Here is a 21,701-nt window from a genome sequence, read left to right as displayed (position 1 = left end):
CTTCTTCGGATTAAACTCCCACAGAGGGCGACTTCTACACTGGCACGGGAGGATCCGGCGAACCAGCATCACCTGAATTACATCGACAAGCTTGACGTTCTTGGTTGTCATGCTTTGAACGCGCGTCTGCAGCGCAATCAGCTCATCGGGTGAACACTAGTTTGGACTCTTCTCGACCCATGAGGTGAGTCGCATGGGAGCGCCGGAGCGGAATTCGGCAGCTGCGGCCCAGGTGGTGCCGCGGGGTTCCGTGATGTAGAACCACTGTTTCTTCCACTCCTTTACTGTCTCCACAAAAGTGCCTTTCGGCCAAGAGACATTGGACAGCGTACTCACCATGGCTCCTCGGCACTCTGTGTGCTGGCCATCCACCACCTTCGATTTCACGTTGAAGACTTTGAGCCACAGCCCGAAGTGGGGTTGGATGCGGAGGAAGGCCTCACACACGACGATAAACGCCGAGATGTTGAGGAAGGAGTTCGGGGACAGATCGTGGAAATCTATCCCGTAGTAATACACCAGCCCGCGGACGAAAGGGTGGAGCGGGAACCCTAGTCCGTGGAAGAAATGAGGGATGAATACCACCCTCTCGTTTGGCTCCAGCGTGGGGACGACTTGTCCCTCGGCCAGCAGACGGTGGGCGATTTCCTTCGCCAAGTATCCGGTCGCCCGAAGCTCGGTAATGTCCTCCTCCTTGACGGAGGAGACCATCCACTTGCCCTGACCTCCGGATCCAGACATGGTTGAGTGCTATCTCGAGTGGAAAGGAGATGAGAACTTGGGCGCTGGAGCTCGGGATTGGAAGGGCGGAGATAGAGAGAAGGCGTGGGAGAAGAAGAGGGAGTCCTTATCCCCTTATAAAGGCAGTAAATATTGAACGCCTCCCCACTCGCCTTAGAATTCGCCTATTCCCAAGGCCTGTGTAAACGACACGGTCGGGTTACCCATGCCCGCATTGATGAGAATCCCACGATAAGGGGACATGATCTCTGCTTTGATAGGACGTGCCAATGGCAACCACGTCTCGGGACGTGGAGCGTCGGGCATAAAACGGTCCGGAATTATGACCGGTCGAACGTGATGTCATGCTACAAAAATTTGTCAGCGGATTGGACTCGTGTAAAATTATATTCTCTCTGTGGTTCTGTATGGTGTGTGTGACAAGTCCGGATACTATCATCGCGTCCGAAGACTATCTTGGAGTTCGGAAAAAGGGAACCCGCCTTGCAATGCCGAAGACAATCTGCGCGCCGGACTCCTCGTCATTGAAGCCAGATTCAGGGGCTACTGAGGGAGTCTTGGACTAAGGGGTCCTCGGGCGTCCGGCCAATTATCAATGGGCCGGACTGATGGGCTGTGAAGACATGAAGGCCGAAGACTGTACCCGTGTCCGGATAGGACTCCCCTTGACGTGGAAGGCAAGCTTGGCGACCAACTATGAAGATTCCTTCTTATGTAACCGACTCTATGTAACCCTAGATCCCCCCGATGTCTATATAAACCGGAGGGTGTAGTCCGGAAAGGATATACTCATTACCATAGTCATACAGGCTAGACTTCTAGGGTTTATACATTACGATCTCGTGGTATATCAACTCTTCTAATACTCATATTCATCAAGATCAATCAAGCAGGAAGTAGGGTATTACCTCCATAGAGAGGGCCTGAACCTGGGTAAACATCGTGTCCCCCGTCTCCTGTAACCATCGACCTTAGACGCACAGTTCGGGACCCCTACCCGAGATCCGCCGATTTTGACACCGACACTCGGATTTGCCATCTCTTGACCGTTGGATCGGGATATCCAACAATTAATATGTGGAGCTATTGGCACGCTATATAGTGGTATAGATAATTTGTTACTAGCTACGTACCTCATTAGTCGCCATCAGAAGAGATTGCCGCGCACGCTACGTTCTTCACATATTTATAATCTTTCTCAGGAATTTTGTGTCCTTTAACTGCTATGGACCCACATGATTAGTGTCAACAATAGTAACCAGCTGCCACATCCGCAAAGCAAATGGAGGCTTCTGTAGGATCCTTCTGTATATAATAAAATTATGAGCCAAAGAAAATTGGTCCTTCAACTACTAGCTGCCAGCCTCTGCATCAGAATGATGCATGCAGCCATTACTTCACTACTAGCTGCCGCTAGAAAGCTAATCCATGCATGATTAGCATACACTGCTAACATTTTGAGTATTCACAACTCAACAATGTATTTTATTAATGCGGCTAGTGCAGTACAAGGACAGATAACTGGGATTAACTTCAGCCAGCCAAGTATACAAGAATTATGAACACTGGTTTTTCTTTTTTTGGGGGGTTTCTCATTTTCAATTTTGTTTTATTTCTTTTTTGCTTTTTCATTTTGTATTTACGTTTTAGTATCTTTTATTTTCTTCTTCATTTCCTTTTTTCTTCTTTGTTTTTTCCTTTTCTCGTTTTCGTGAATATTTTTTAAAATCGTGAACATTTTTTTGTTCAGTGAATTCAAAAAATGTTCAGGAAATTCAGATTTGTTCATCGTATTCAAAATTCTTCACCATAATGTTCATCAAACTCAAAATATGTTCGTCCATTTTTCAAAATTTCATCCGGGTTAAAAAATGTTGAATTCAGAATTGTTTCTTCAAGTAAAAAAAATCTAAAATGTTCAACATAATTTTAAAAAGTCTTTACCAAATTAAGAAAATGGTCATCCATTTTTAAAAAAGTTCATCCGATTTTTCGAAAAAAAATGTTCTTTTAATTGAAAATTTGTTCACCATATTCAAATTTTGTTCATCTGATAAAAAATGTTGATCAATATGAAATTCACGAACTTTGTTTGAAATCACGAACATTTTTCAAATTTGTGAACATTATTCGGATTCAGCAACATTTTTGAATTTTGGAACTTTTTCGGAATCCCGAATTATTTAAGAAAGGAAAAACAAAAAACGAAAACTAAGCGAAACAAGAACATCTGTGGCTGCTACTCTCGTGACTTTTTTTTCAAGGCCTGTGATTGATTGGGCTTGGGCTTAATTGGGCTGCTATGGAAGCCCAGTCCGGTGGACCGACCGATGCCCGCATCGCCCGCGGTGTCTGGATCGACCCTCGTCTCTATCTCGTCACCCGCTTCGTCTTTCTATCTGGCAGCGAGCGAATGGATAGCCCGCCGCCGCCGCCGCCGCCCACATCCCCGCCCCGGCCTCGGCCCTGACCATCTCCTGTACGCCTTATGCGCCGTCCGCGTCTCAGCCTCACGCCCGCCCAGTTCGCCGGCGGCCCCTCTCCCTCGCTGCACGTGAGCAGGCTGCCGACCCCGGATCCAGTGTCATCCGGGTTTCCTCATCGACGGTGAGATCGGCTTGGTCTTCCTCGCGGTGGAGGCGTGGCGGTAGCAACGTCGGCGCTGCAGCACGCCGGCTCGCTATCAATCTCACCAAATACTGGTGCTTTGCAGCCCACTAATGGATCCAACGACTAATCTCCCGAGGTACTTAATACTACTCACATCAGGAGGCACATTTAAAATTTGAAGTGCAGTTGTTGGCTTATTCCCTGTTTTTTTTCTTGCCGCTTGTGCAAATCAAGAGATGTCTACAGTCTACACACATACTCCCTCCACTCCAAAATGAGTGTAGTGTAGTGGCTTTAGTTCAAAACGGAGGGAGTACAGTTTTTTTAGTACAAATTTGCATCTCATAGTTAGTCCATCTCTTACACCCATGCTTCCGTTACACGGAGAGACACTTTTATCAAGTCACCCGCCATTTTAATTAGCATATGTATGTATAACTGTGGATACCTGATACTCTAAATGCCCATTCGGCCAGGTTGATTTTCAAGGGTTGTGTGGACTGAACCTGTTCCTCTAAACCAAGGGGTCCTTCTGGCCCTTTTCCTGCAACTGGCATGCGTCATAGCAACGAGACATCCTTGAAGCTTCAATGGATACAAAGGTTTCACACATAGTATTTGGTTAATATCTCCATTGTTGTATGTTCAATTGACTGGTGCTCATTGATTCTGCTGTCCTTTCAAATAGTTTGGATCATTTATCATTTTTGGAAATTATAGTAGTTGTATATCCAACATCTATCTGATAAGATACGTATGAACAATTGAGTAATTTCATGTAATTTGGTGTGCTACTTATTTGTATATGCTGTTTCCGGCTGATGCTTTAGCTGTTCGTAATTTTTCTACTAATTTCTTGATAATTCCCTCGCTTTAGTTGATTGTATTTTTTATACAATTTCTTTATAATTCCGACAATTGAAAGTTGGTCATTGCCAGGTTCATTACAGTTTTAGAAAAATAATGTTCTGACGGGATGCTACCAGCTTCAACCATTTTACTTAAATTGATCTTCTAGATGAACTTCTGCAGAACCATGTCTGTTTATAGCCAAGATGGTCCAATACTCTATGCTTATCATAGTTACTTCCTAACGCATTTCCCTTCCAATTACAGGCATACCAATTCCAGAAGATGTGCACAAGGAAGTTAATGTAACAAGCATCTTGAAACTAACTTGTGGTGGCACTTGCTACAAAGGTATCAAACATATTTTCTTTGGGTCAGATTACTGTTTCCAGACTTGTTCATGGTTATATATTATTTATTATTCATGTATTTAAATTCCTTGAATTTTTTATTTTGTGCAGCAGTGTATACAAGAAAGGAAGATGTTTGATCATATTATCTGCTACAGATCTGCATCTGTAGATTAAGTCAATGTTCTGGAGCACTTGATTATGTGAGGTTGGTAACTCCCTCAATGTGTTCAATCTTTACAAAATTATGAATGTGTTCAATCTGCACAAAATTATGGTCTGTAATGATTTGAGCATGTCCTTGACTTTTTGAGACATTGACCTTAATTGAAGGTACCATGGTCTTTTCGGGATCTTTGAATCTTGGAGAAATGCCATGTTGACCATTGCGAGGTGCTGCCTATTTTTATTATTTGGTGATTACAATTACTAAATGTATCATACTTGTTGTAAGATGAACTTCTGGAGAATATATGTCACATATATGAATTATGAAGTGTGTTTTGACAGATATATTGAGGAAATAATGATTCCTAATTTGTTCTCAGATAATTTATATCAGTTTGGACCTAATCATACCATTGGTTTGTAAGACAAGAAATCTGTGACCAATCCAACCACTACAACAAACAAAATTTCTTATCAGCAGGGTTGCTCCTGGACCAATTAATTACCATTTAGAGTGTGCGCGTGCTTAAAATTCGTGTATCAAAGAGTTTGTTCTCAGATATTGCAGAATAGTTCTTATGTGAAGATTGTTTTGATATGTGCCTTCAGCTCTATGCCTTCGTAAAAGTAGGCCAAAATCATATTTCTAACACTTCTTAAGGGATGCTATTTTGGTTCATTTTCCATATGCTTATGGAGAATTTTCAATTATGCATTAAATGGTACTGCATAACTTAGTTTATGTATCTCAAACACTTTTGTATGTGCTATATACACACTTTCTCTCATGGTTCAATATGTGAATATTGCTTCAATAACTTGGTGTCATGCGGAAGGAGGTCCAACTTAGGTGAAGTCTTGTCAAGGGAAAATAATGAATAAGCCGAGCATCAAATCATACAAATCAAAACCAAGCTCCAACCAACTATTTGATTAGTGATATATGTTTGCCACAAATTTAACATATTTTGTGACTAATTTTAGAAATTCCGACCATTTTATTGCCAAAATTGACGGGCGCGCAAAGCGCGCCATCCACGATCTAGTTCTTCATATACTAACCCTCTCCTAAATGATAGATGAGGCATTTGACTTATCTCCGTTATTTTCCTTTCTGCAAATTAGACCAATAGTCTCTTTTAGTCAACTTAAGGGTATGTTGAATATGACAGTTAATGAAGATGGTCATTCTTGCTGTTGAAAGTACACAATCTGACTCATTTTAAAGTTGTACCTTATCTTTATGACAAGACTAAGCTGCTACTTTAGCAAGTGTTTTACTTCAACACAGATTGCTGTAAGAAAGAAAGCATTTTTTTGCAATAAAGCAAGCATTGAACGCACTGAAGTGTCCACAGCAGAAGAGCTTGAATTTTTTGCTGACATAAATTTAAGTAACCTTCTCCATGCATATGCTGTTTCTTTCAACCATTTGTATCTAAATATCAATACTCATTTTGAACTATATGCTCAGGCCTACCTTTTTGTTTGATGTTATTGGTGTGGTCTGTGTATAATTGTTAACTTGATTGCGATTTTAGTGATAGCTCGTCACACATTACAGAAATCTATTTTCCATTCTGTAGCTCTATGCTCATCTGCGCCCAGGTGCAGCTATAGCATGGTGAAGTAACACTACAGGTAGAGAAGAAAGAAAGGAAGAATGATGGTAAGAACCACTGAGATACCGAGTCCGGCCAGCCAGAAGAGTGTCAGGAGAGTGTTTCTTCATTGGGAGAGGTGACAAAAATTGTCCTTTAGAGTATATTAGTTGTTTAGCCATCACTGAGATAGACTAACACATACATTTTGTTTTGTTTTGTACTGCACCCTTATAATTTGGCTTTTGCTGAATACACTATATTTACTTCATTTCTCTTTTGAGTTAGCAATAATGATCAGTTAACAATGTTTTAGCTGATGATTCAGGACAATATCGGCCGGTTCATTGAGCAGAGTGGTGGGAAGCTCACAAAAACACCCTTTCCAAACAGATTTTCTTTTTCATCATTGTGAAGGTTGATTTTACCTATTTCACTTAGATGGTGACCTCCCTGCACTCCCATTTTTTGCTTTGGATTCTCTTTTAAATGGTGAGCGCTCAGATTCTGAACATTGGCTCTTTAGTACTGTTTTATTATTTTATGAAATTTAAGAAAATATGACCAATGTGATTTTGTTCTCTAAAGACTGGAATTGAATAGTAGGTCCTTTTGGTACTGTCCTATTATGATTTGTGGCTAAGAGATGCATCAGTTCGACTAGGCATTATCATGTATTGTACCGTAGTATCATTTTTGCATAGACTAAATACCTACTTTTGCTGAAGGTTACTTTTCTTAATAAAATTTGGTTCAGGATGCCGTTTTGCCTGTTGTAGTACTTTCAGCATAGATGCAGTAGTGGTCTGCTCCCCCAAAGATCTGTAGCTCGTGGATGCGGTGGATGTGGCACAGGGAGCAGATGAAATGGGAATAAGAGGATCCCCTGCACGTGCACAAATTCTTGCTACCTGATGGCTGACGGTGAGGGTGAGCACCGAGTTGCAAACTCGTCTCCCTTCCCTGCAAACTACAGTTCTTGTCAATTAACCAAATCACCATCTTATTTTTTCCTACTTTTCCCTTATTTCTTAGATGCCTCTGACCTGTCTCGAGAAGGTTCGAGCCACAGGACGATGTGTACAGCGCACCACCAATTCCTCCAACAGCACAGCTGTTGTACTGGTAGCAGCGACAACAACTCTCCACACAAGCGTCGCTAGCTGCTCCCGTCGATGTACCTGATGCCGTGTATGCCTCTTCATCCCTTTAGTCTGCTTGGTTATTCGGTTAGTTGGATACAATATAATATCATCTATTAATCCTTTTGGTTAATTACAATCTCCTGCAGTCACCTGATAGGATTTCATGATTGATTGTTTTGTCATGAAATAGGTTCTGCCGGAGCCAAGGTCCAGCGCATTTTAGTTTTGTGGGATAGACATGTTAGTTCAAATGCCCAACGGGTTTGATGCTGAATTGTTCGTATAATCTTGCACCTATTTTTGTAGTCAAATAATGATTTTTAGATGCATTAGTTAAGAACACTGATTTTTTTGGAAAGCTTTATCATGACATCGATCTTAGTTTTGCTTTACTGCCATGCAGAGGTTGGATGGAGCGTCGAGGAGCTTGATTCTTTTGGTCTTATAGTCACTGCCGAGATATTCGTGGTGCTTGATTCTTCCTATGTATTTGTTTTCTTTTTCATGATTTCCAGTATATTTGTTGTATAAACTGAACCTAATTAACGTGTGTAGTGTAATGATGAAGCACGTGGGGTGTAGATGAGGATGAAATGAGCCAGAGAGAAATATTGCTGGTAAAAAAAAGCCTCCCAGGCTGTCCTCGCCAAAATTTACTCCTCCGTCATCCGATTTGGTTAAACATTCCTTTATTGACCCCTGGCTGCCTCAACTGGCGGACGCCGCCGGCTGCCCAATGACCATCAACACATATGAGCTTGCTTTAACCGGAGGTGAGGCCTTGCTTCTTCCGCAGTTTTCTTGTCTTCTTTTGTGTGGATTTGCAGCTGGCAAAATAGGAAGTTCATGGTGGGTCGGTTTTCTTCCCTTCTTTATTGACCCCTGTTTATTTAATTTAGGTGTATGGACAGAGCCCAAAGTATAACCATCATATTTCTAGGCAGGGACGGAGCCAGGATTCTGACATAGCGGGGGCCTTCAGTGTGTAAACTTATAAGAAGATGATGGAGAGACACAGTGGCCTAGTTTTTTTAGTGGGACAATAGCCTATTTTGATGAACCATATGTCCATCCTAATCAAGCAAAGAAAATTGGTGCGAGATATGAATAAATTCAATTTCAATCAGAAGTTTCCATAAAGCAAATTCTGAAAGCAATTCGGATGTAACTAAATCGTTCAACTAGAGGAACGGGGTAAATTCAATCCCCATTATGAGTGTCTAGATACATCTCTGTTTGGGGGAACGGAGGTAATAGAAACTAGCAAATCTGGCTGCCCTCCCAAGCCACAGCCAAGGCCGCCGGCCGCCGCGTCGCTCGTCGCCCCTTGCTCAGCCGGTCAGCCCAGCGCGGCAACGCCGACTCGCCGTCCGACTCCGTCCGCTCGCGAGGCGCCCAGTTGAGTAGAGTTGGATTGTCTTTATTTATTTTTACCTTCAGCGATCCATCTTTTAACTGGGCTGTTGCTGTTGGGCCTAGGGGACAATACCAGTCAGGCAGGTCGGGCGTTGGGCGGATACGTAAAGGTAAAAGATAGAGCGGCGGTCGGCGGATCCTTAATTTCCGCCGTCGCCGCGCCAGAACTCTCTCACCGCGACCTCCTTCCTCAAGCCTAACCCACACCCGCCGCGGTCTCTCTCTCCTCCAGCCTCCATCCATGTCGCCCCCTCGTCGTCGTCGGCACCTATGTTTTTTCCCATCTCGATCCGTGGCGATCCTCCACGCGGTGCACAGGACACGGCATCGGCATCGGCATCGCTGGTGTTGGCTGCGGAAACGTCATACGGCTGCTGCAAGTACGTATACTCTCCTCGGTTATTTCTTCTTACTGTATGTATGTATATCCCAAACAGTTTCAACCATCCTCAATGGATGCTCGGGTTAGCGTACGTGCTACTACTATACTCTTTTATGTGAATGAATGTAAAAAGAAAAATATATATAGCTCTCTAAGAGCTCATGTAAACAATTTTTCAGATTATTCACTCTTTATAGCCGGACCGACTATTTTACCTTATCTTCTCCGAGTTGCTTGAGTAAAATTGTGACATATTATTACCTTCTCTGCTGTATTGCAGATACTAGTGGATCAAAGGCTTCGTCGGCTCAAATAAACCATCATCAAGGTGGTACTGATATTCCTCAAGTTGCTGAGAATATGAAACAGCAAACTCTTTTTGACAAACTACCGGAGGTATGTTTTGCTTTGCTGTCAACAAAGTATTCAGATACAAGTAATTCTTTATCATAACTGCTGGCACAAGAATACGTATTATTATTACATTTGGGCATACAACTTTGACGATAGGAAAAAGAACAAACCGACTGTTTGCCCGTGCTCCTCCAACGATATTTACATTTACTTGGCTCTATTGATGCATTGTCATCTTCATTCATTACTTTACTGGTCTTTGATTAGATTTATTATTGCAGCCAGCTATAGATACTACTACAGTATAACTGATGAACCTTGTTTTTGCAGGACATCTTACATCGTATACATTCTCTCTTACCAATACAAGACGCTGCTTGTGCTGCCTGTGTGTCTCATGCATTTCTGCGTTCATGGAGATGCTATTCCAAACTCATACTCAACGACTGTGCGCTTGGGTTGAATCACATAGAATTTGAGGAAAGAAAAATCTATCTCATTGACAAAGTTGACAAAATTCTTAAAAACCATCATGACAAAGGGGTGAAGGTGGAGACACTTAACCTTATTCTTACCCCTTGCACCAATATCAAAGCCTCCTACCTGGACAGGTGGCTCCGAAGAACCGTTAAGTCTGGGTTTAAAGATCTTTACTTGGAGATGCCTTTATCCATGAAGAAAATTTACAAATTCCCGTGTTCAGTTTTGTCTGATGAGGGAGCTGCAAGTTCAATTCAGTTTCTTAACATCGGCTCTTGCACTTTTCATCCCACATCAACACTTGGCTCCTTGGCAAGGTTGAAAACTGTAAGTTTGTCTTTTGTCCACACTACCGAGGAAGGATTGGAGCACTTGTTTTCAAAATCTTCTACCCTAGAGGAGCTCAGAATATTCGCATGCCATGGGATAATTTGCTTGAAAATACCTTGTATGATGCAGCATCTCAAGATACTTGATGTTCAACTTTGCAACATGCTGCGGGTTGTAGAGATTGATGCTCCAAACCTCTGCTATTTTAACTATGACAGCGCTTTGCCAGAAATCTACGTGAGAAATTGTTCTCAACTTAAGCATGTACAGTTATCATCTGCACGCTCGTCTGGCGTTCTTTTTTATGCTCGCACTAGTCTTCCGTCCATCGCACGGAATGTTGAGAGTCTTATTTTGGTTGGTCGTAGCGAGGTATGTGCATTCAAATTATTGGGACCATTCAAGTATATAGGGAACAGTGTATAGGAGTAGTTTGATGCAAGAACACATAATTAATCTTGGAATTTATCGTTTTTCAGAATGCCAACACTCCGTTGCTACAATCCAGGCTACCCCACCTCAAGAACTTGGAAATTAGACTCAGAGCAGTCCTCCCCAAAGGCTCCCCTCCAAGCTATGACTTCTTTTCTTTGGTTTCTTTTCTTGATGCTTCTCCTGCCTTGGAGTCTTTCACCCTACACGTAAGTCACTATCCATATCTCTCAGATGTATCTATGGTATTACCGTATTACACTTCGACATTGACATTTGATGTTAATCCTACATATATATATGCAGGTAAATGAGTATGTCATGAAACACTATCCTGTTGTTGGAGATAATTACGAATGCCCGAGGCAGAAGCTGGACTTGTCGCATAACCGCCTCAGACACATGACGATCACGGGATTCTGTTCAGCCAACAGCCTGGTTGAGCTCACGGTTCACATCCTCGAGAGCACACACTCGCTTGAGCGCTTGACGCTGGACACAACCTATGACTACAATAGGTGTATTCAAGGGCCTGGTACCATTGGCAAATGCACTACCTCAAGTAGGATTGCCTAATGCTGGCCGATGAGCAAGAGAGGTGTTGACGAAGCTCATAGAGCTGTGAAGACTGTTGGTAGATACATAGCTGGGAGAGTTCCATTGGCTGTTCAATTTGAGCTCATGGGGCCCTGTAGTCGATGCCATACCCGCAGCCGGTAGATCTATCTATGTCAGGGTGGTTTATCTTTGTCTAGACTCCCAGGGAATTCCGCCAATATCGCATGTTTAATCTCGGTGCCCATAAATAGATCTTTTTTATGCATCTCTACTATAGCACACATGAAACCATATATTTTATAAAGTCAGTTTATGTATTGAAGGTACATATTTGCATTTATGCAATCTAGTTTAGTTGTATGGTTTTTGTATATCTTGAAGGTGCTGATGTGCTAAACGATGGTATTGCTAGTGGATGGGGGGCGAGCCTCCTGAGGCAGTCAGGTGCACACCCAGGTAGGATGAAGTCCCTTCGACTTTCTGTTGTTCGGTTCTTGTTCGCATATGCAGATGTCAGTGATGAACTTATTTTTATATTGACATGCATATCATAAAAGAATTGAAATCAATCAGATGGTTAGAAGCACAAAGAAAGCAGAGACATGTCGAGGAAAGATGCACATGAACACAATAGGCAGCAGATCAGGCGCCGCCTAATATGGGAATCCTTTTTCAGTTGCCTTCTTCAATCTGGATAGCACATGTGCATACAAGTCTTGATGATCGACCGCACGGCCCAGAACGAGAAGAAGCACGCTCGCCATGTCCGCCATGCGCTTCATCACCGTTGCACCGTCGCCGATCACTCGCCACATCCTTGCCAGCCTATACGTACAACACAGCAACGAGAGAACATTTATCAGACACCTGGGGATCGATTGAGCACGCTATAATAAATACACGTGATGGAACATCAAACTTCGATTGCTTTATGCTTCAAAGGATATTAGAAAGGAGATGGACTCCGCCTGCAGCTCCTGCGCCCCGGAGGGCGACTCGCCGAGTCGCCGGCGTCCTTGGTGCCGGAGCGCCTCCCCACGGTAGCCCCTTCCTCGGATGCGCCGCCTGCCGCCCCCTCCTTTCCCACCCCGACCCCCGCGCTGGCCTCGGAGCTGCATTGGGCCGATGTCGCGGAGGCTGACGACGTGGCCGCCGTCCGGCCGATCGTGCGCCGGGAGCCTCCGGCTCGTCTGGCTGTGACCTGCGTGGAGCGGGCTGCCACCTCGGCGTGGTAGTTCAGGCACTCTCTCACGGTCGCGTCGGCTCCCCCGACGACGCCTGGCAAAAAGGCCTCCTTGGGCTCTCGGACCGCTCGCCGCCGCCGCGCTCCGGCGTGGGGTGTCGCGGGGCGGTCCGACCAAGGTTGTGCCCGGGTATCATGGCGCTCCGCCGCTCCTGCTGCCGTCGCCTGCACGGCCGGTGCCCCGCCTTGCCCTCAAGAAAACTGCGCAAGAAGCAAGGCAATAGCAACATCTACAAATAAAAGGTGAAATTACGACATGTTGTACAAACTGAACGACTTGAATTTCAGTCCACAAGTATTGAGTAAAACGACTCGGCAAGCTGCTAGAAACAGAAAGACATAGTCCAAGCCCAGCAGTACACCTTACTTATATACTCCTTACAAAACAGAGAAATGGAGAAAAGAAGTTCTTCATGAGCAAAGTACAGCAGGCACTGCTGAGTAAGTGGGTAGGATCTCAACGAGAACTCTCATGTCTGTGTTGCAGAAGAAAGACAAATCAAAACACTAAGGCAAATGCAGTGTTCTCAGGCCGTCTCAGTTGACAAGAATGGAAGCATATATCCTAACTAAATCCAAGAAAAGGAGAACTTGAACCGTTGAACGCTCAACAGAAACAGGCATTAAATGGACAATGCCCTCAATTGTGCCATTCCTGCTGCAGTCAGAAAGCCAAAAGAGTAACAGTTAAGATGTTGTAACTGTAAGCTATAAAAGGTTATCATATTGCTTGCTTATCCAAACCATTTTACATCAAAAAAATCATAGGCACCAATTCAGGCTCGTAGCACTGCCACATTTGTGCAGTCAAATTCAAACAAATGTGACACATAGAGGGCCATAAACAAAATTAATGACCTAAAAGGTGAAATCTCAGAACATTGCACAAACTGAATGACCTAAAATTTTATTCCAGTCTAGAGTAAAACGACACTGAAAGCTGTTATAAATATAAGAGACGCAATGGACAGTTAAAATCAGGCAGATTAACCAGCAAGAAACCTTACAACATAAAAAAATGGGAAAACAAGTTAATCATCAGTCAATTGCAGGAGCCAACACAGAAACTTGATGGTTCTGGACTCAAGTGAAGTGACAATATAATTCAGCACAAGTGGGTACAAATACAATGTGAGCTTCATGACAATACAATTCAGCATAAGTGGATATAAATAAAATGAGAGCTTCCTGTCGTTGCAAAAGGAAAACAAATCAAAACACCAAGACAAATGCAGTGCTCTTGAATCATTATGATTGGCAAGAACGGAGAGATACAGCGTAATATTCTAAATCCAGCACATGTAGAACTTGGAACACTCAGCATAAGCTACACTGAATCAACAATTGCAACAAACCTCACTTGTGGCATCGCTGCTACCTGTCATGCTCTTTGGAATGTTTGATCTTCAAATCTTGCCTTTGACTGAGTGCCATGCAAATGGTTTTTCTTCACTTATGTTCAAGGATATTTAAGCATATTTCCAAAATATTACAAAATTAAGAGAGACAGGCTGATATGGAGATGGATAGCTGAAGGTTTTATATGTAATGCAAACGAGAAATTGGCCCAATTTGAGCTAGGAGAGAGTTACTTCAATGAGCTCATAAACAGAAGCATGATCCAACCAGTGGGCATCGACGGTGAAAGCATAGCAAAAGCTTATTGTGCACATAATACGATGATTGATTAATAAAATAGCCTTCACTTCATCCCATACAAGGTACCTATTCAAGTGAAAGTTTTTGCGATGGTTAGCGGCAAGCAAATCAGCAAGAATATGAGCTAGTGGTCTATCTAGGCAAAATACAAGCAAAACCTAAAAGAAAAACAGCTTATATCAACCAACACTCAAACTGTCCCCGCAAGAAAGAAGAGTAAATGACCAACGATCAGCACACATCAACCAGCACAAAAAAGAACAGTGGATGGTACAGGCGAATAACAATATTCTTTCATCTCTTTCGCAGCATCATCTGTTCAAGTCCCCAAGAAGTTGTGGTTTTCACCCCACGCTGGTATGACTAGTACACAGTTCTTCACAGAAAAAACACTGCCTAGGAAGCTTTTGGTGGATGAGCTCAAGATGCATCTAATACAGATCCACCTAGCTAGGATTGATTGCCTCAAGTAGAACACGGAATAGGAAGCTTTTGGTGGATGTTGTCAAGTAGCTTGTACGACCAGATTAGCACTGTAAATCTATGATGGATGGGCAGCAATTTGCAGTGAAGAATTAAGATGCACACACCGGCCGGCCAGGAAAATAAATGGTTGGCACTCCTGATTTACTTGGGGAAACTAGATCCACTCATGATTTAATCGGATCTTAAAGCAGACGCATGATTCACTTGAACGGAAGGAAACCTACGGTGGATGGCCGACAGTTTGCATTTCAGATCCACATCGCCATGATCTTAGCCAAACAAATCTAGCTCAATCGGATCTAGAACAGAAGAAGAAAAAGAAGTAACGCTGAAGGAAACCTACGGCTGATCAACCAACAGACTACACAGTAGATCTACTCGTCGGTAAACTCAAAAACTAAACTAGTCGGATCCAGGTGAGGAAGAAACGAAATATACCACACGTTGTCCCGCCAGATCCGGCGCCTCCCCCCTCCCCCTGCGAGCACGTGCCTCTTCGGGCCGCTGCAGGAACTCACCGGCGAACAGGCCGCCGGTGGTCGGCAAGACGCACAAGCCCCGGAGGAGTCCCCGCCGCAAGATGGACTCCACGGTTACCCCTCTCTCTGTCTCTCTGTTTCTCAGTGAGTCTCGCACTCTCCACACGCGGTAGAAATAAGGGAAACGCGGAGAGCAGAGGACTTGCTGACGGACTAGGCTGAGCATGTGCCACCACAGAGCCACTGCCCTGTGGTCCTCAGCACGGTATGGTCCCATGCATCACTCAGCTACAGTAAGGGCATCTCCAACCTCACCCAGAAATCTCCCGCATGCGTCCGGACCGTGGAAGTCATCCAACACAGATATGTATCGGTCCGTGAAGTGGTTCAGATTTGTTTTCTTTCGCAAACCAGAGATAAACATGGGGCTTTGCGGGAGTTCTGACCGCTTCTAAGCCCGCTTCTGGCCATCCTGACCCACCAGTACCCCTCCTTATGCGCCCGCGTGCGTTACGGCCCGAAACAGTCATCTATTCAACCCCCGCATTCATGCCCGGCCAGAGCGGACGCGACTGCTCACTGGCACCGGCATTGAAGCGGCACGCCGACCAAGAGGGTGCCGCCCACGCCGCTTCCCGATGCAGGCATCTGCCCCGCGTTCAAACGACTTGATGGTCGCCCTTCCGTCCATCTGGCGCCTGCATTGATGGCACGCAGTTGCCGAGGCGTCTCTCCCGGTGTCACCTGTTCGTCCCTCTGCCGCCCGCCGGTACTATATAAATTGTTGTCCCGGTGCCCCGGCCATAGCCACAGTCATCCCTCTCTGCACCACTCCCCGCCATGGATCCCCCCCCCCGCCAAAGCTCTTTGGGACGGGCTGACGTGAGAGCAGAAGAAGGAGATGGCCGTCATTGCTGTCGACTGGCAGGCTGGTAGGCAGCCGGAGGAGGACGACGGCGTGCAAACGGAGGACGCCTCCGATGACGAGACAGGGCCACCCCCGTCGGTCCATTGCACCATGACCATCGGCGATGCTCGTGCCCATTATATGGGCATGGTGCGAGCGGAGCAGGAGGAGTAGTTCCGGGAGACGCAGGCGGACGCCAACTACAACCACAACCTCCCCCAGAAGCATCTGCAGACGGAGTAGCAGATTGCCACTGGTAGGGTGATCATGTCAAACGCGGACCCGACGAAGCAAGAGGCGTTGCTCGACTCCTACCGCACCACCCGCGACATCTGCCTCGTCCACTAGCGGTACCGCCAGCAGGTGGCGAAGGTGGCGGCCGCCTACAAAGCCAAGCGGCGACGCTAGCGAGGCTCTGTTCGGCGACACCGACGAGGAGGAGGACATCGCCAGCTCCGTCAAGGCCGGGTCCCGCCACCATGACCATGAACCCGGGACGTCCAAGGGCGCCACCGGCAGTGAGGAAGAGTAGTGCACGGTAGGTCGCCGCCGCTCGGGTCCTAGGAAGGCCACCGCTCGGGTCCTAGGAAGGCCACCGCTCCACCCCTCTCCTTGATGCTAAGCTTGGTGGACGCCAAACACATTTTCTTAGTGGGCAACCGTGGATATGTGTCCCACTTTACCGCATTTATAGCACTTTGGGCCTTCATTTTCCTTACCCTTGCGTCTAGTTTGCTTCGGGATGGGTCATTTTGTCTTTGGTGGAGCGGTCTTTTCTTTCACTCTATTAGTGTGATCCTTAGACGAGCCTTCGGTACGAGGATATGGAGTCTTAGTTGTCTTTCTTGTCCTCACAAACCTCTCGGCCTTTAATGCTAGGGCTTGTGCTTGATCAATGGATCAGATTTGTTGCATTATCAATCGATCTTGAATAGCATCATTGAGACCATTGATGTACCTTGCAACGTGTTAATCTTCAGTTTCAGCAAGGTTGCGCCTCGCTTGTAGCCTTAGAAACTCCTCCGTGTAATCTGAAACGGTCATATTTTCTTGGGGACAATTTTGGAATTAGATAAATAGGTCTTGTCATAATCAGCGGGTTAAAATCTCCCTTTCGAAAGACTTTTCATTTGCCGCCAAGTTCTCATACAAGGTTCTTCTCTTAGCCTGTGCTCTTCTTGCACGCGATCCTTTCAGCTTGTGCGCGACCAAAGGAACTCTACGATCTTCCCAAACCTCCATGACCTCAAAGAAAGTCTCCACTTCATATAACCAATCAAGGCACCCTTCAATGTCAACATTCCCATTAAACGTTGGGATCTTAGCTTTCACCTTGTATGTATCCCTTGCATATGTGGGTACTCTCCGATATGCATAGAGATTAGGTTCTTCAAGGGCATCATCATATTCTTCACCTTCAAAAGCTTCAATATAGATCAGCCTTTTTGAAGTACGTTGAACAACACGTTGTTATGGCGGTCTTGCTCCAATATTACCTCTCCTTATTTGTTGAACATCTTATTTTCTTTAGATGAATCTCCTTCATTGGTAGCAGGGGGACACCCTTTCTTCATCTTACCATCTCAATCAGTCGGTCAAATCTCCGATTAAGATCTTCACGCAACTCTTTGATTTGTTCTTCTGCAGCATCTATCTCTTCTCCAATTGCTTCATTGCTTGCTGCAGCTTGCTCTCAAAGAGAACAACAAGAACTTGTATGGATCAACGAGGCTTTGATACCACCTGAAGCAGCACAAGGTTGTGGAGGAGCGACTCCGCCTTGCTGCTACAAAGTGTACAACACTAGAGTTGAATGAACTACTTCAACGTCTTGTGGTAGATATCACTCTAGAGGCAAATGTAGGCCGATATGGCAGGAGGAGTTCAATCCAAAACTCCTATAGCACAAGATTCTTAGATAAAAACATCAAGTTCTATTATAGATAGTGGGGGTACATAGTCTGGATATAAAGTAGAGGTGAGAATCTCTAATTTATAGGGCTCTTGAAGCCTTCACATACTCCCACTTATAGCTGGAATACTCTAGAAAACATTATTTAAGATTCACCATTCTACTCATAGCTACTCACAACTAGAGGGCTTTAGAAAACAATAGGTAGGATAGAAAAGAAATATATATTTTTTGAGGAAAGGGAGAGCTTCATTTACATCAATAAACCTGGGTTACAATCGGAAGCAATTACATGTTTCTAAGCTTGTGGCACATCAACTAACACAAAGAAATCCCCATTCACTCTAGCATGGGCAGCAAGCTCATGCGCGACCACATTGCTCTCCCTATGGACTTTGGAAACAGAACAAACTCCAACCTCCTTAATATCCTTAGAGTTATCATAGCAAGCCCACGAGCTGCCCCTGCTAACATTACAATCATTCACAGCGGCCATTACTGTGATGCAATCGGTCTTCATCTGCACTTTGTTCAAATTCAATTTACGATCCTGGTTGAGGCCAAAAGATAGGACCTGGACTTCAGCTTCCTCTGCATCCGAGCATCCATGAAAATAGGAAGCCACTGAAAAGACAATATCACCAAAACAATCCCTGCCAACCGCTCCTAGCCCAGCCAATCCCGTGCCTGCAATGAAAGAAGCGTCCACATTGATCTTTATGTGATTCTTGGGCTGCTTAGTCCAGCCAACCACATCAGCCTGGGGGGGGGGGGGGGGGGTAGGCTAGAAGACTGCATATTAACTTCATAAAGCTTTTGCTTCCCCTTAACATCATTTGCAATTAGATAGAAAAAAAAATTACACTAGAGCGAAAGCATCTAGAAGTAGTCAAACAAATCTAACATACATTTTTCTTTTCTTTTTACTCATCTAGTGTTGTTCATGAACAAACCCCTCCGTCCTAGTAACAGTGAAGCGAAGGAGTATTAGACGAGGCTCAAGCTTGATGCGATCTTGAGATGGGCGAAAAATGCCATTGGATGCCGCTTCGACTGCAGTGACCAGGTTAAATTATACCGCGTCACTGCTCTCCATGCACGCGCTTTACTCGCGTGCTGTCGTGCCTAAGAAAAGTGTCATGACAGATTGCTCTCTTGCTCCCTGAGACCATGTGTACGTGTGAGCAGCTCTAGTAAATTACTCCACCCACGCAATATTTAAACTCTCTTTGGCACTTGTGAGATCGTAGTATGTGCCTGCGATGATGCCATCTATGCAATCTATTTAGCTATCCATTTACTATCAGGTGACCTTGCTTAATCTTCTAATCTTCTGAAAACATACTTAGATATAATAACTAATCCTATAGCAGATGACAAGGTAGACCAAAACTAGTAGTAAAAGAAGCTTGATTCTAGACCATCACTTTGACATGATCTACAAGTCAGGAGCTTGTTTTACTATTTCGTTGCTACTTTCCATATAGTTGGTGTGTGGCTCCTGTTGTGTTCTATCTCTAGTCTACACTGACTTGCCGAAGTCAAAAGATTATGTTGTTGTTCTATGATCTACCTTCACATCATTTATAATATGTAAGCATGTATCCAGAAGATTACAAAATTAAGAGAGACCAGTTCATATGGAGATGGATATCTGAATGTTTCATGTATCATGTAAACGAGAAATTGGCCCATTTGAGCTAGGAGAGGGTTAATTCAATGAGTTGATAAATAGAAGCATGATTGAACTGGTAGACATCGACTATGAAGACAGCAAAAGCTTATGGTGTACATGACATGATGCTCGATCTAATATATTCGTTGCGGAGAGAAACACTTATTGCATTGTGCAACCCAAAAGAACATGGATGGCAACAGCCAAGTAACAAGACATTCTTCGCTTCCTCCACAACAATTGTGATTCTCATCTTATGCCCATGTACCTATGCACGTGAAGTTTTTGCGACGATTAGTTGGCAGGTAAGTCAACATGATGCGTATACTATTTCCAAATATAGAGAAGACATCAATGAACGGATAATGAGCTAGTTATCGAGGCAAAAGCATAAGCAAACCCCAGGGAAAAACCATGTTATACCAACCAATGTAAATCTACAGTGTATCACCAATGATTTGCACTTAAAACAAGCAGTAAGAAACAGTGGATGGTAACAGCTAATTAACAATGCCCTCTCCATTTCTTCCGCACTAGCATCTCTTTTAAGTCCACAAACAGCTGTAACTTTCATCCAAGACTGACCTATTTATATGAAGTTTTTGCACCGTTTAGTTGGCAAACAAATCAAGATGCATCTTTTTTTGTGTGTGGGACAAATCAAGATGCATATGATATATGTTTCTTCATAAAGAGAGGTCAGTATTGAAGCGTGCGCTAGTTATCTGGCAGCAAATGGACTCACTGGAGCAGACCCTACAAGTAGCTTATACGACCAAACTAGCACTATAAATCTATCCTGGATAACCAACAATTTGCACTGAAGAACTGAGATGCACACACCGGCCGACCAGCACAGAAATGATTTACTTAACTAGAGTGCACGATGAAAGATCTACAGTAGAACGGAAGGAAATCAGTGGTGGACGACGAACAATCCACACTTAAGATGCACACCGCGACCCCACGATTTAGTCAGATCCCGAACGGAAGAACAAATTATGTACAAGTAGAACTGAGATGCACACACCGGCAAATCAGCACAGAAATGATTTACTTGAAGAAACTAGAGTCCACGATGAAAGATCTACTAGAACGGATGGAAATTTGTGGTGGACGACGAACAGTTTGCACTTAAGATGCACACCCTGACGCCCACGATTGTAGTCGAAGAAACTAATTTAGTCAGATCTAATGTAGAACAGAAGAACAGATTCATACCTGATATCGCTGTCTTGCGAGATCCGGGCTGGACGTGCCTCTTCGGGCCGCTGCACACACTCAGCAGCGAGCAGGTCGCCGGTGGTCGACAGGACTTACCGGACCAGGGAGGAGGCCGGGGGCCGGCGGCCGGCGGCCAGCAGAGGCCGGGGGCCGGCGGCCGGCGGCCAGCAGAGGCCCCCTCCACGAGATCCACTCGACGGCTCTTCCCTCTCCGTACGCGGTAGATATAACATTGGGAGCAGAGGAGCTACGAACGAACACGACCGGTCATGTGCACGCAGTCACGCACACAACCGCTGCCTTGTGGTCCTCCTTACGCTATGGTCCCATGTGTCATCCGGTTACTGATAAAAACACGATGCTGTCATTTTTCTTTTGCTGATACTGTTACTTGATAACCAAAATCTAGTAGTCCTGCGTGAAACAGCTCCAAACGAGTTGACTGAATTTTGTAAGATTTTCTAACGAAACGGCGAGCGATCGAAAGAAAGACTGAAAAAGGATGACATTGTCATCTCGCCTGATCTTGGCTGCAACCTCGGACAGAGCAGGCAATGGAACTAGAATTAGTGCCCTGGCACAAACCCGTGCTTGATTGCAATAAGAGGAGAGCAACCACTTAGACAGACAAGATATTTTTTTTGATAAAGGGCGCTTTTATTATCTCAAAATGTAGACATAGACAGACAAGATAATGCAG

The 21,701-nt window shown here is 44.6% G+C and overlaps 1 protein-coding gene and 3 long non-coding RNA genes across 7 annotated transcripts; 2 read left to right on the top strand and 2 right to left on the bottom strand.

Annotated features, from left to right (window-relative positions):
- The first annotated feature begins 3,100 nt into the window (after window positions 1-3,100).
- On the top strand, window positions 3,101-8,133 carry LOC109732355 (uncharacterized). 3 transcript variants are annotated; one of them, XR_012205693.1, is made up of 13 exons: window positions 3,101-3,487; window positions 3,828-3,953; window positions 4,468-4,551; window positions 4,662-4,758; window positions 4,884-4,943; window positions 6,305-6,458; window positions 6,648-6,811; window positions 6,908-6,983; window positions 7,077-7,249; window positions 7,355-7,510; window positions 7,655-7,704; window positions 7,868-7,932; window positions 8,020-8,133. It is a non-coding gene; the product is annotated as an uncharacterized lncRNA (long non-coding RNA). The 3 variants fall into 3 exon arrangements; XR_012205692.1 differs by having other exon boundaries at window positions 7,655-7,740; XR_012205694.1 differs by lacking the exons at window positions 6,908-6,983; window positions 7,868-7,932; window positions 8,020-8,133 and having other exon boundaries at window positions 7,099-7,249; window positions 7,655-7,822.
- Window positions 8,134-8,412: 279 nt separating this feature from the next.
- LOC141020520 (uncharacterized) lies at window positions 8,413-11,742 on the top strand. 2 transcript variants are annotated; one of them, XM_073511207.1, is made up of 7 exons: window positions 8,413-8,862; window positions 8,957-8,990; window positions 9,113-9,260; window positions 9,543-9,658; window positions 9,947-10,798; window positions 10,906-11,067; window positions 11,165-11,742. In XM_073511207.1, the coding sequence occupies exons 3-7, from the start codon at window positions 9,122-9,124 to the stop codon at window positions 11,432-11,434; spliced, it is 1,539 nt and encodes a 512-aa protein (XP_073367308.1). In that variant the 5' UTR covers window positions 8,413-8,862; window positions 8,957-8,990; window positions 9,113-9,121; the 3' UTR covers window positions 11,435-11,742. The 2 variants fall into 2 exon arrangements, with proteins under 2 accessions (XP_073367308.1, XP_073367307.1); XM_073511206.1 differs by having other exon boundaries at window positions 8,944-8,990.
- Window positions 11,743-14,083: 2,341 nt separating this feature from the next.
- Window positions 14,084-15,507, bottom strand: LOC109732357 (uncharacterized). Its single transcript, XR_002225385.4, has 2 exons — window positions 15,243-15,507; window positions 14,084-14,384 (listed from the first exon to the last, which is right to left on the bottom strand). It is a non-coding gene; the product is annotated as an uncharacterized lncRNA (long non-coding RNA).
- A 4,306-nt stretch (window positions 15,508-19,813) lies between these two features.
- LOC109732358 (uncharacterized) lies at window positions 19,814-21,620 on the bottom strand. Its single transcript, XR_012205691.1, has 2 exons — window positions 20,999-21,620; window positions 19,814-20,045 (listed from the first exon to the last, which is right to left on the bottom strand). It is a non-coding gene; the product is annotated as an uncharacterized lncRNA (long non-coding RNA).
- Between the last annotated feature and the right edge of the window lie 81 nt (window positions 21,621-21,701).

Source organism: Aegilops tauschii, chromosome 3, assembly GCF_002575655.3.
Source record: "Aegilops tauschii subsp. strangulata cultivar AL8/78 chromosome 3, Aet v6.0, whole genome shotgun sequence".
In the NCBI taxonomy this organism is placed as follows: Eukaryota; Viridiplantae; Streptophyta; class Magnoliopsida; order Poales; family Poaceae; genus Aegilops; species Aegilops tauschii.
Note: the sequence above shows the minus strand (reverse complement) of the source record. Positions and strands in the feature narration are given on the sequence as shown.